Source organism: Sebastes fasciatus, chromosome 16, assembly GCF_043250625.1.
Source record: "Sebastes fasciatus isolate fSebFas1 chromosome 16, fSebFas1.pri, whole genome shotgun sequence".
In the NCBI taxonomy this organism is placed as follows: Eukaryota; Metazoa; Chordata; class Actinopteri; order Perciformes; family Sebastidae; genus Sebastes; species Sebastes fasciatus.
The window spans coordinates 16,369,610-16,383,898 of NC_133810.1; the positions used below are offsets into that span (position 1 = coordinate 16,369,610).

Genomic DNA, 14,289 nt, shown 5'->3' on the forward strand with positions numbered 1-14,289 from the left:
TGTCATTGTTTTGTGTTGTTAATTGATTTCCAATAATAAAAATATACATATATTTGCATAAAGCAGCATATTTGTCCACTCCCATGTTGATAAGAGTATTAAATACTTGACAAATCTCCCTTTAAGGTACATTTAGAACAGATTAAAATGTGTGATTAATTTGCGATTAATCAAGATCAACTATGGACAATCATGCGATTAATCACGATTAAATATTTTAATCAATTGACAGTCCTAAAACTGATCGACATTTTTCACCATTTTCTGACATTTTATAGACCAAACAACTAATCGATTAATCGAGAAAATGGTCAACAGATTAATTGGTAATGAAAATAATTGTTTTGCAGCCCTAGATTAATTGATGATTTATGAATTGAATATCTTTGGGTTTTGGATATTTTGTCAGACAAAAGACTCAATTTGACTATGGGGTATGGGAAATTGTGATGGGTATAATCATAATTTTCTGACATTTTATAGACTAAACAACTAATTGATAATAAAAAGTAAAGTAAGTAAAAGTTCCATGAGAAGTGAAACTGATGAATTAATGCAATTAGTTATGTAGTATTGGCATGCTTATCTTAAAAAGGGTCCACTGATGCAGAGAAAGAAATCATTTCCATACTTGAGTCCCATTCACTGATGGGAGATTGGTTCCTTTAAAATAGCAGAGGAAAAGATAAAGTTGAGACCAGTTCAGGAGCCATAAGGGGAAAAGCTCGTGAGACATGAGGTAAAAAGTAAAGAAAAAAAGAAAGAATGAAAATTGAGATAGTCACTAACAGATGAGATGAAGAAATGGAATAGAAACCAGTCAGACTGGAGAGAGACAGAAAGAAAGAAAGAGAGAGTGAGAGGAGAAATCCCCTCGCTGCCATATGGTACGGAGTATTGGGCTTAATGAGGCATGAGGCCATCCTCTCCACAGAGGCATCGGCCAGTCAGATCACACATGAATGAACAATGTGATAGGGTTAAAACACAGCATATGCCAACAGCTAGTGATATGGAACCAAACTACTGCTTCTGAGGGGGAAAAAGAAAGAAAGAAGAATGATTTACCAAACTCGGGCCAGAATCCAACACCCACCAAAGAGCTGGAAAATGCTTTTGCAAAATAAGATAAGAGTTTCAAGTTGATTGTTTTATGTGGAGCTGATTGCTACTGAAAATATTATTATAGTTAAAATAGAGACCTGATGATGTCGCTATATGAAAAGTCAGGAGATCATCAAAGTTATTACAATTCATTCTGTGGGGGACATGAATGTGTAGTACATTTCAGTGCAATCCATCCATGTTATTGTTTTTGAGACATTTCACTGAAAACAACAAATGTCAACCTCATGGTGGCGCTACCATAGACTGTATTGTGGACGTAGGCACCGTGACGTCATCCATTGGTTTTGTAGACTGCCGTTTTGAAGCTTTGAGTTCGGCATTCTGGATGTCACCATCTTGGTTTTTGGCTGTCGCCACCTGTATTTATTTGCAACCAGAAGTGACACGAGAGGGTGGAGCTAAGTACAACCGAATGCTGAATAAGACACTTTTAGGCGACCAAAATGTTATAATTAACTTTCATGAACTGAAAACGAACTGTTAAAGGGTTAAAGTTGTAAGACGAAGACACTGACAACTCCCAGACCGGACAACGCTGTGGTAGCGGCCTGTCAATCACAAGGTAGCCACACACCCTAAAGCATACCCTGCTTTATGGTCTATTTTACTCTAAATGGGACCATAATTTACTAAATGAACATCATGCTGTATTGAAGAAAACTTGAAACTAGCGAGTGAGACCATAAACTCATGTTTACAATGTTACAAATCAGTGTTACGTAACAAATCAAGTGACATGTAGGGTCATTTTCTTCTTTTTGTAACTAGAGGAGTCGCCCCCTGCTGGCTATTAGAAAGAATGCAGGTTTAAGGTACTTCCGCATTGGCTTCACTTTTCAGACCCGGAGGCAGCCCACTGGGCACTACAGTAAAAGTCAGGAGATCTCTAAAGTCCTATGATTCTTCTTCTATAGGCACAATGAATGTTTGTAGAAAATTTAATGGAAATCCATACAATAGTTGTTGAAGATATTTCAGTCTGGATCAAAGTTGTGCATCGACAAACCAACCGATTGACAGACCAGACCGCCGTTGACATGTTGACAGCCATTACGCTAGCATACCTAAAAATGGGGGTTCATATAATGAAAATCTAAAGGATTGCAACCTTGATATTTCTAAAAAACACTCATGAGTTCAGACCATGTGTTCTTTTAAGAAAGACATTACCACCGCCATACAGTTATCAAATAAAGCCCACCTCATTATGTAAAAAGTTTAGTGCATGAGCAATAAAACTAAGATGGATTTCGTCCACGGCTTCTAAGCTTACAGTAGCAAACAGGTGATGAATTCACAGCAAGTGTTGATGGATGTTATGAGAATAGTTCGCATGGCAGACACACCATCCTGATCCCTCGTCACACACATCCTGTCAACATCGCTGGCAGCTGAGAGATGTGTGAGTCGGTGGGAGAGAGCGGGAGAAAGAGACAGAAACCAGAGCGAGAGGAAGCGTGTCAGAACAGGGGCCAGCTGTTAACAGCATGAAACGATTCACCAAATTCTTGATCTCGCTGGTGTCTTGTTTGTGCGCGAACCCGACCATTTGTCAGCGCTGATCACCTGTTAGATGCAACTGAGGCGTGTGGTGACAAGTGATCGCTCCAACCTGCGGCCTTTCTTCACTCAGCTATCGATCCCCAGCAAATTAAACACACTGACAGATTAATTAAAACACACAAGATAAAGTTTCAACAGAGCGTATTAAAGCACAGCTGCCATTGTTGGACAACAAGCACTGAGGGAAGACATCAAGCGGACAATAAATTTCATCACCCCCCACGCGAACACACACACACACATATTTTCAAGCTTAATAAAAACTAAAGTGTGTGTGTTGTGAGTCTAGGCTAGAGGAGAGCGTGCAAGCTCCAAGTGGAAGCTGTGGTTTGGACTGGCTCTGGTTTCCGCGGGGGTCGGATTCAGTGCGACACCAACAGCAGACTGGTCCGGTGTTACAGGAAGCTTAAGAGGAACACCTTCCTGTTTTCAGTGCGTCACTAAATGTCTCTGTCTCTGTTGGTTTATCAAATGTGATTAGTCTCAGTGTGTGTATGTTTTAAATATGATTAGTGTTTCCTTATAGAGCCATATGGGCTTTAGCCACGGGGTCCCAGACTTTGGACTTCACACCAAAATTGCTGATTGCTTTGACAGGCAGACGTGCTGTGTTTGTTTAAGTGGTTTAGCGGGAAGTTCAGGAGGACTAACTCCACCTGTCAAAAGAAACCTGTCTCCTTTCCTTTATATGTTTTTGCTCTATTTCAGTCACCTTCACACCGCACTCACACTCAACATGTTCTTGTGTGTCGTACTCTTCCTTGTTTTACCTGAATACCCGCAAGGCCTTTTCAGTAGGTGAGATAGTCTGTCTGTCTGTCATAAAAATGTGGTCCGGAGCAAGATTTCGCCCCATTTGACTGATGAGAACGAAATCGCCACCATCAGGTTAAAATGTCCGCTTGACCAACGGTTCGGTGCATGACAGAGTATTTCAAATACCAAGATTACCCAGTGAAATTTTCTGTGGAGAGTCATTGTCTCCAAACAGGCTGCTCTAATTTAACAGAAAGATTCTAATTACATTAACTGAGCACATGTATGCTCCCCAGAGGATGCGCCACTTCTATTTTCTATTTTCTGCTTCAGGACATTGAAAGCACGGACAAACAGATTAAAGAACAGTTTTTATGCCAGAGCCATAACTGCATTAAACACAGCAAAAACTTGAACATCTTGTAAATATTCACTGTGCAATAATGATATGAGTCGTGCAATACCTGCAGAATGTGAATGTCTTGTGTGTGGTATGTGTGTTTTTATTATTATAATTTTTTTTTATGTGTTTTGCACTTTTTAAGGATTGCATTTAAAATTTGTTGTACTTGTACAATGACAATAAATATATATTCTATTCTATTCTATTCTTGAATGTCAACTTTATTTATCATAATCTGGGGCACATTCATGTACCTTTTGGTTTAATGGCTCCGTTTTGCTATCCACCATCACAATTGTATCCCCAGTATGCCTGCTGTATTAATGTCATGTTATCAATACATAATCAGACGACGGACGCTACAAACTGAAAGTGAAAGTGTCTGCTCCGTACGGAGTCTCAGCACAAAGTAGCAGGAGTCAGATTTCACAAACGGGACGAGAGACTTGACAGACAAGATGATGGCGGGAGGATTTGGTGTCAAGCGAAAAGCAAAGGCGCCTATTTGGCAATATTTCTGATTTAAACCCAATACTATAAGGGAATCATAACGTTAATGAATTGGCATGCGGGGGCGCAGCAGTTACAGCCGGTGTGCACAGCCGGCGCCAGGTGGAAACCTGCAGCCCGCAGCGAAAGCCCGACCGGAGAGTCCAGACACACGGGAATACCGGTGTTGTCATACATTTTTTAACCAGTGGGAAAATGTCCTCGCCATGACATCCCTAATCTCCAGTGTTAGCAATGATGTACGAATAGCAAAATCATTAGTGTGTTTCTCATCCTGTCCAGCATAGTGGGGTGTAAAGAAATTTGCCATGGGCCTCTAGCGTGGCTTCCAGGTCTTATTTCACTCCCTTATTTCTTATCTTTGATTCTGAAAAATATCCATTTTTAAAGCACGGTGTCAAAAAGCACTCGACCAACAGACAGTGCAGTACCATTATACTGTTGTACTGTGATGCCAGCAAGCAATTCTCTACGGTTTTGTACGTCTCCCAGCTGAGCATTACATCTGTGCGTGTGTTGAGATGATTGAGTGTTGCTTAACAGGCTTGACCAGGAAACCACATGCTGAACATCACAGGGGAGATGCATCACCTGCTGAAAGTGAGTTCTGGGCTTCAATAGTGTACACAAGTACACATACATACATACACAGATGTATGACATACAGGTATGCACATGTGCATATACACACATACAAACTTTCGCTTTCTGTTTTGCCCTTTTGAGCTGATTTTTCTTTATTCTTTTATCAATGTTTCTTCTAGCTTGGATTTCATCTGTTCATGTCTGTTGGTGCTGCATTAGAGGCTTGGCAAGAGCGTGCATGTCACTGCTTGTGAGATCAACAGTGGCTTCCCAACGGTCAGGCCGTGCTGGAAGTGAGCATGTCATTGGATTTGACAGAAACTCTGCAAGGCACAACCCACACAGGATAGATTACACGCTTAGTCTCTGAAAAGCACAGATTAAACCCAAGAAAAAAGAGGAAAAAAAACCTGATCAACTCAGTGGCATTCAAACAGGCCCCACACAGATCAGATGATTTGCATGCAAATAAGGGTTTTCAAACAATGAAGAAGCTCCACTCTAAAATATGCTTGTCACTTTTCATCACCAGCCACAATTTACGCTGTTCTCATGACCCTTGCTTTCTCAGGATATGAACCTGAGTCAGATGGATGTGCATACACACACACACACACACACACACACTGCGGAACCATAACCTCTCCTGCCTGGGAAATACTTTAAGGAAGCGGGGGAAGAGGAAAGCAGGGAAACCAAGAAATAAATAACTCCTTTGTGCCGCGGCAAGATAAACAGTGCAGCACATTACAGATTACTATAGTAGCCCAACTGATAAGAAACTTCCTACACACCATAAGTGTGTGTGTATGTGTGAGTGGAGACGGAGAGAAATCAAAACGAGACATCATGAGAAAGATATAGAAACAGAAACAGAGCAAAGAAGTAAGAAAAGCAGAGACGGAGAGAGAGAGAGAAACTACCCCTTACCTTATGCGTATGTATCCCATTCATTCAAACACATAACAATAACATATTTCCTTGTTTAGATATTAAACATTTGCTGATTTTCCCCTATAATTTTTACACAAAGGGTCCAAAATTCAAAGCGAGCCAGCCAGGCCAGTATAATAATTCCTAAAGCCAAACAGTGATATGATTTTTATCTATTGTAAATATTGGTACAATTCTGAGAACATTCTGCCTTCGTCTCGACTCTGTTAGGAAACGTGACAAAACCTCACAACCTGATTACCGGTGCCAAATAACATCACACAAAAATGTAAACTGGGCCTACTGGACCTGCTGACCCAATTCTTCACTTTGTAACTATCTTGACAGAGTGAAAAAACAAATGCTCCCCAATCTCGACAGTTGGTTGGCAGACAAAAGGAGAAAATACAGAAGAAATCTGGAAAGACATCCATTAGGGAATGATGTCAGGTACGACACAATTTGCCTGTGTGTGTGTGTGTGTCCTATCTGAGGTGCCAAATATTCAGAAAAAAAAGTTTACTCCAACTACCATTATCCTGCAAATCGCTGCCCCTGTGGGCAGACTCGCGCCCGGAGAATCTTGGCTCGGTTCGAGCGAGCCTTGAGGAACGTGCCGGAATGAGCAAATCAAGCCTTATTCACTCAATCAGAACCACCCGTGGTGTCTGGCATTGGATTACGCCCGCACCTACTGCCAGAATAACTGCCGGCTAGGATTAGAAAAACGACTAACAGTTGATTACAACTGTTGCAACAACTGGAATCGAGGTCCAGGGGGTTCATTCAGTTGGGTGAGGGATATAATAATTCAACAGAGCAGCCTAATTAGGAGCAAATTACACGGTTCAATAATTCAGCAACGGACAGGCTGTATGTGTGACCGTAAAGACAACTCAAGAGATAAATCAAGTTAAGGCTGCATTGCTTTTTTTCTTTTCTCAATCCTTTCGAAAAGTGAATCCACCTCTCTACCTCTTGTTTAATTCATTTGCATCTCATATCACTCCTCTCTTCATCATGTTCCCTTACCTCTCTTGCCTCCTGAGCCCATATGCCAGTTTCCACAGAACATACCAACCAGCCATCCTTTCCAAATACATGTTAAATGAACCTGCAAGAATGTGAAATTCAACTACCGGTATTTATCTAATTCTAGACCAGTTGGTCCAAAGCCTTATGTTAGAGCTACTGCACTTTTAAGTTCTAGCAGCGGGCGTTCTTAAAAATGCTGAGAATCAGAAAATGCTTTCTTTTTCCTCTCAGCCGCTTCACGGCAGAGCAGAGGGGTGAAACCAACCTGTGAAAACAGTTGGTCTAAACGGTGCATGATGCCAAGTTAAGACCTCGCTGGAAGACAAACAGCCAGTCATCCTCTTTTCATTTCTCGGGAGAGGTCCTCCTTACACAGAAGAGCTGCTGGAATCAAGATAAAAGCAAGAGAGCCGAGCTGCCGCGAGATACCGAGGGCTCGCCCTACGCTGATGGCTTGGTTACCATGGCGACCACGGGAGGTGAGAGAGAGGACATACCAGCACAGAGTAAATCTCCTCGCAGTACATTCAGGAATGCAGGTGAAGTCTGCCTCCCTGCCTCTCTCTCTTTCTCTGTTTCTTTTTTTCTCCTATAAATCTTTTCACCTCTACATGAATGCGCTGAATGGCTTCACTTCTCCCCTCATAGCCCAGTTTTTATGAATCACATCACAATGCTTTCAAGCGCAACCATCCTTTTCTATAATAGGACTTTGAGACTGCTTTTCACTTCAGACATGACTTTGATTCCCAGACTCATTTGTATTGATCTATAAATCAGGCTTTTGCCAGGGGAGTAATCAGAGAGAGCTTAAGGGAAGTGAAAAGAGAGTGAATAAAGAGATGAGAGGACAAGGCAGACAGTGAATACTTGGTTTTGGCTGCATAAGTAGGACAATTGTATTGTGGCCAACACAGTGCAAGACTGAGCACCATGAGAGTTAAAAACGAGTAGACTGAAAGAGAGCTGGATACAAGAAGATTGAGAGGGAAAGAAGAAAACTTCTTCAGGGTTTCTCTTACCTCTAAGAAGCAGGTCCCAGCTGGGGTGTTTTCCTTAATGGAGGCGTTGTAGAAGCTGCTGGAAAACACCGGTGTGTTATCATTAACATCCTGCAGCACGATGTCCACCTTCGCCGTGGACGACAACGGCGGGCGGCCACTATCCGTCGCAACAACGGTCACGCTAGGTGCCGGCTCTGATTCGAAATCCAGAGCCATCGCCGTGGTAATGATCCCCGTGAGCGGGTCGATGGAAAACCAATCAGAGTGTGAGTTTTTGCCCTTGAGGAGGCTATATCGGACGTCCCCGTTAGGGCCCTGGTCTTTGTCCCTGGCAGTAACTTGGAGAACAAAGGAGCCCGGATAGACGACCTCGGGAATAGTCTGTCTGTAGGCCTGCTGGTCGAACAGAGGGGGGTTGTCGTTGACATCAGTAACTTGAATGGTGAAAGATGACTCTGCCCTGAGGGGAGGTGTGCCAGAGTCCGTGGCCATAACCCTGAGGTCATACGAATCCCGCTCCTCTCTGTCCAAGACCTGGTCGACATATATCAGGTAGATGATGCTGTCCTTGGTTGTGAGAGCAAACTTCCCATCACCCCCCTCAAGGGACACATTCACGTTGGCGTACTCTCCGTAGTCTGGGTCTGTGACGGATATCCGAGCTACGTATTGGCCCGGTTGGGCCCCTTCGGAGATCCTCGGAGAGCCGTCCTCACTGAGGAAGATGATGGTCATGGTGGGCTGGTTGTCGTTGTAGTCACGGACATGAATGGTCACAAACGCATTGGTCACCTGAGAAAATGTGCATCATTCATGTTATTTAGTGTTCAAATCAATTTGTGTTTCACTATAGTAGTGGACTACTTGGGCTCATTATTCTGTTTTAGTTTTTAAAAAAAAGGAATTTGTCAGTGTTGGATTGAATAATACAGAAATCTAGGTAACAATGACCCTTCGGGAAAACATAATTACATAAAACAATACATTACCTGTCATTAGGACTGGGTGGAGGAATTGATACAGCATAGTATAGCGATATTTTGCGTGGCACTATTGTATCGATACACGGACGTCAAGTATCGATCTTTTATTATTTAAACTATTAAACTCTTAATTATCCGACGCTATTCTGTCTTTCAAAGGTTGTACTGGGCTGAGTCTTAAAGCTAGAGTGAGTACTGGTATCATAGGAAAGTAGACAACCGAAGGAATCAATTGGTACCAACCATGTCATGTCAGCTTGTGGGCAAGAACGCCAAATAATGCAACAAAATTACGCTACATTTTGGCGAGGAAAAACTAGCATGGCCATTTTCAAAGGGGTCCCTTGACCTCTGACCTCAAGATATGTGAATGAAAACTCTGAGATGAACAGAGTGAAAACTGTATCTTATTAGATAGAACAGATGTTGACAAACTGCATCATTTTCAGTTGAAAAAAGGTAATAAATGCAATATATCTTATCACAATACTCCACCTTAAAATCGCAATGAGATTGTATCGTGACTTAAGTATCGTGATAATATCGTATCGTGGGGTCTCTGGTGATTCTCACCCCTACCTGTCATCATTAAAAGCATGACACTTTATGCATTAAGCACTGTTATGAATAACCATAGTGCAATTACCTCAGGGTGGCTGGCGTTATCCCTGGCCTGGACCACCAGTTCATGAACCCTCTTCAGCTCATAATCCAGGGGCCTATTCAAAGTGATGACCCCGGACTTGATATCCATGACAAAGCAGCGATCAGGGTCACTCTGACGCCGGTTAATTTCATAAAGGACCAGACCATTATCGCCCTCATCTTCATCTGTTGCAAACACCTGAAAAGATAAGAAAGTCATTGAAATAAAAATTACCCTGGAACATCTGGATTTACAGATACAAGAACTGTTATTGAAGTAATGAGTCACTATCTGAAGCTAACCTGTAGGATGCTGCTGCCTTGTGGGAGACTTTCAGAGATAATAGCGTGGTATCTGCTCTGATTGAAGACCGGCGCGTGGTCGTTGATGTCAGTCACAGTCACTTCCAGGGTCATGGATCCCATCCTTCTGGGTGAGCCCCCATCAAAGGCTTCCAGGACCATGGTGTACAGTGAGCGTTTCTCCCTGTCCAGTAGGCCATTGACCACCAGGTCTAGATACAGCACCTTGTTAGCAGCTCTCCTGGTCTCCAGTCTGAACGCCTGGCCTACGTTGCCCTCTCGAATGGCGTAGCCTTGAGTGGTCAGCTGGTCCTTGTCCGCATCTGTCGCAGGCTCCAGGGAAAACCTCGTCCCCACCGCTGTGTGCTCAGGGATCTTAAGAGCAGCTTTCTTTTTGGGGAACACAGGCGCGTGGTCGTTGATGTCATTGACGGTGATCGACACCTCGACAGTGACTCCTGTCATGGTCACGGCGATGAAGCTATAGTGGTCCCTTTGCTCGCGGTCCAGACGTTGTGCGGTGGTAATGATGCCCGTGGTTTCATCAATGTTGAGATCGTTGCTAACGCCTGTGCTCTCATGGTCCGAGATGAAGTAAAGACCTCCGGTTTCACCAGGCGGTAACCCAGCGCTGATGTCGCCGACGATGGTCCCCGCCGGCTGCTCCTCATCCAGCTGGAGCTCCAGTGCCCCGAGTACAGTTGTAGATTGGACAAGTACAAGGACGATGCATAAATAAAAGAGTGGCTTCCGTCGCCAGAGACTTGAACGCACACAGGGTCCGCTGACCCAAGACATCCGTCCTGACCCTTTACTTGTTACCGGCATGGCTGGGCTCTGCTACACCTGGAAAGAAAAAAAGAGAGAAAGAGAAAAACATCAGCCAGAGAAAAGATGTATTTCTACAAGTACAGATAATGTTTATGATGTGTGAATTGAGCAAAAACAGCTTTTTTTCATTCTCTATTTGAAAGAATCTGAAAAATCCACTTGCTCCCTTAGCACTAAATGAAAACAAATTGTTCTTGTTTTCAAAGTGGAGTATGTATCTTAAATCTTTGCATGACAACGTGCTAACACTTTTACAATCCAGAACCTATACTAAAGACACTGCCTGATGAATTTCAGCTTCAGCCCCCCCATTAAATGGACATACTGTATATAACATTTTGGAAAGAACTCTTCAGCTGGATCATGGAGATTTGAAAGAGCATGAAAATGGAAGTCTAAATCTGTCTGGGATACACATGGAGGACAGAATCATAAACTATATTTATCTGAAGGATAACACATTTTATTCACTGGGTGAGAACATTTTAAAGTATCCAGAGTGGTCACGGACTGAAATCCCAAGGGAAAACACATTAAAGACACTGAAATGGGTACCAAGATCCTTTGAAAGATTTTTATATCATGATAGCAAATGCTTACACACGCACACACACTTACAAATACTTGGAATGCATGGGAAAGTAAGTCTATATCTGCTTCAGCCGGGCCTTTATGGGGAAAAGCAGTCATTTAAGACTGTAAGCTTAGCCTCTATGTTCCCCAAACTCTAAATCACGCACAAATCCATAAAGATAATATCCTCCTCATGCTAATGCTATATCAATCTTATCAGCCACAGGCTGGATCTAATCATGAACAGATACACATATTGTAACTGTCCACAAAGGCATGCATCAGTCCAGGGTCAACATCTTTTTGCCAGAAATTCTTTATGTTCCTGGTGTGCCAGAAGTGTGGATTTGCCTCATCAGTTTGGCACATTGACTGCAAGAAATGCAATCACAAGAGTTTAAAAGGCTATCTAAAACTCACCTGACACTGTCCTGCAGCTAACCCACCATCTGGTACTTCCAGCAAGTTAAAACAAACACCAATAATTATTTGCAAATGGTATTTGACCCAAGTTTGACACACATACTTTTACACACTGCCATAAAATTCTGGAAATACAAATTTAACCTGTACCGCCGCTCTGAACTCTCTCACGAGACAGATGCTCATTTTACCCCTTGATGAGGTCTACAAATATTTAGATTATGTTCAATTGTTTATGCGTGTTCCTCTCGTATTTACAAGGGAAGATTTATTGAGCGTATAACTCTTGAAAACATCCTGCAATGAGGAGGACCAACCAGCCTGAACATAACTCATTCATCACACTTGGAGACCAGAGGGACGCTGCTTTAACAGTCTTCAGCATTGAACACCTAAACTCTCTGGAATGTGAATGAGTCCTGCATCTTGCAGCTAATGCTTGGTACACATCATCAAAACTTTACATGTGTGATGCGGGCAAAGGGCCAGTAGTAGCAGACAGGAGGTTAGTTGTCAATGGAGGTTGTTGGCCTTTGCTGGCCGACCATATTCACCCAGACAATCGCTCCCCCAGTGCATGTATAGTGTGGACAGTAAACTTAAGGAATGCCTTTCACCTCTGGAGAGAAAGGCCTAGGCCTGCTGCCGGCTGCAACATCTGCACATACGTTGAATTGAAGCATTCACACTCAGACATGAAGACCAACTGGCCTTCTTGCAGGCTGATGGAAAGGCTGACCACCATTCCACGTAAAACAAGAGGATGAAAAGCAGCTTCTTTCTAATAAATAATAGCTCATCGAAGTGAGGTTACACTCAGCAGTAGGTGTTGATTCACTGTATCAATCACCGTAATCGATGCTGAAATATTTGCTCGTCTTTGATCTTAATATAATTAGTTTCTTTTCAGTTTCTAACCAAGGCCCAAAAAATACTTTTAGGGTAGAACTAATTTCCTTCTGCATGAGTAACACAAATCATTATTCAGATCACATGCTACTGAGCAAATACTACTCTGTTATTCATTTTAGATTTACAAGGCTCCTGAAGGACTATTTAGAGCGTGCATGACATATAAAGCAAATAAAAAACATTATTTAATATCTAATGAATCCTCCTGCATTCATCCATCCCACCAGCTTTCTAGCGACCCTGACCTCCTGCGGTAGTTTATGAGGCCTCCGAGGAGCAGAGATTAATAAAGTCTATAGCTCCACTGGGACGGGGTGAGGGACACTGATACTGGCCCCTGTGGTACAGTCACTGATCTCTACATCTGGTCCAGACGGCTGCTCTGGACAGTTGCTGCACTCCTACGCAGCAGAGCTGAGACTGAGCATGCATACATGCCTTTCTTTTGTTGTGTTTGCCGTGTGTCAAAGTGTGTTTGTGTCTGAGACTGTCTTGAATAGGCGCAGGAGGAAAAGAGAAAAAAGGAGTCGAAAGAGGAGGTCTCACAGAGACAATTAGGGGTGTGATGATGAAACGAAACCTTTCTACTGCTGGGAGGGAAACTCCCAGATTCAGAGCCTTTGGAGACTCCGCTGTGATGAAATGAACCCACTGTACCCTACAATACCATAATGTAGCCAAGGAGGACACCAGGGAGGGAGGACAAAAAAAGAACAAGAGAGATGGAAAAAAGTGGGATTTAGGACACAATAGAACAAGTTACAATCTGAGGGGTGATTACAGTTTGCTTTGGCTTGACTGCCTTATTGTCTTTAGGGACTCATGATTGAAAAAAAAAGTCAGAAAGGGGTGTATTCCAAAGTGTGCGAGTGGTTATGTGTTTCTTTTCGGGTCCGCTCTCCCTCATTGCTTCAGTCGAGTGTCAGTGAAAGGTTATATTGATGAACAGATCGCACGGCTGCAATCTGTCAATGTCAATAAGCAGTCGGGGCATGACATCATCTCCCTTTTGACGTGCGCTGTAATACACTTGGTGTTTACACTGGAAAACACGAAGCTGATGAGGAATGAGGAGAGCAAGGGCTAAAATATAGCTCATGCTGAAAGGATACTGGCAGAACAGATGGTCCGGTGGAAAACACAGCCACCTGATTCACTCCCTCTAGTGGCGCTCTTTATAACACTCTGCTAATTATGATAAATTATGTTTCTAGTAGTTTAAATTAAGTATTAGGGTATCTCTAATTCCATTTTAAAATGCAAAAAAATGTTTATAAAATAAGAAGAAAAATGGAAAGAACAACCTGTCTGTCTGGTTGCATGGGTCTTTATACGTTTGTATCTTTGCACGCCTGCACAACACATGTGCATGCGAGCAGTGACATCATCTCTGTGCGACCACATTGACAGGCAGGGCAGACCCGGAGGGCTCCATGCAGTCTCAGCCACATTATATCTGGCATTGCACCCCCATAATCTGCCTCTGCTGCGCGCAAGCCTCAAAGCCTCAAAAGCATGGGCCTCCACTCTTAAGTGCTGTTACCATATAATAGAAAAGCCATAGTGTTTTCTATAGGATGTGACCATTGAAAGCAGCACAGTGTGTGTGAGTGTGTTCACACTGTCGTATCTCAGTTGTGAGGAACAGTTTTTCCTTGCGCAGTGCCAATTTAGAACAGGCTTCTCTATCTCCCTATCCCTC

General features: G+C 42.9%; 1 protein-coding gene across 1 annotated transcript in view; it reads right to left on the bottom strand.

Annotated features, from left to right (window-relative positions):
* The window catches only part of dchs1b (dachsous cadherin-related 1b), a 100,814-nt gene that overhangs the window by 71,246 nt on the left and 15,279 nt on the right, over nt 1–14,289 (bottom strand). The window contains exons 2-4 of the mRNA XM_074610123.1: nt 9,849–10,694; nt 9,547–9,744; nt 7,936–8,709 (exon numbers count right to left, since the gene is read on the bottom strand). Coding sequence (XP_074466224.1) covers nt 7,936–8,709; nt 9,547–9,744; nt 9,849–10,676 — 1,800 coding nt within the window. The 5' untranslated portion in view covers nt 10,677–10,694. The remainder of the gene's footprint in view (nt 1–7,935; nt 8,710–9,546; nt 9,745–9,848; nt 10,695–14,289) is intronic.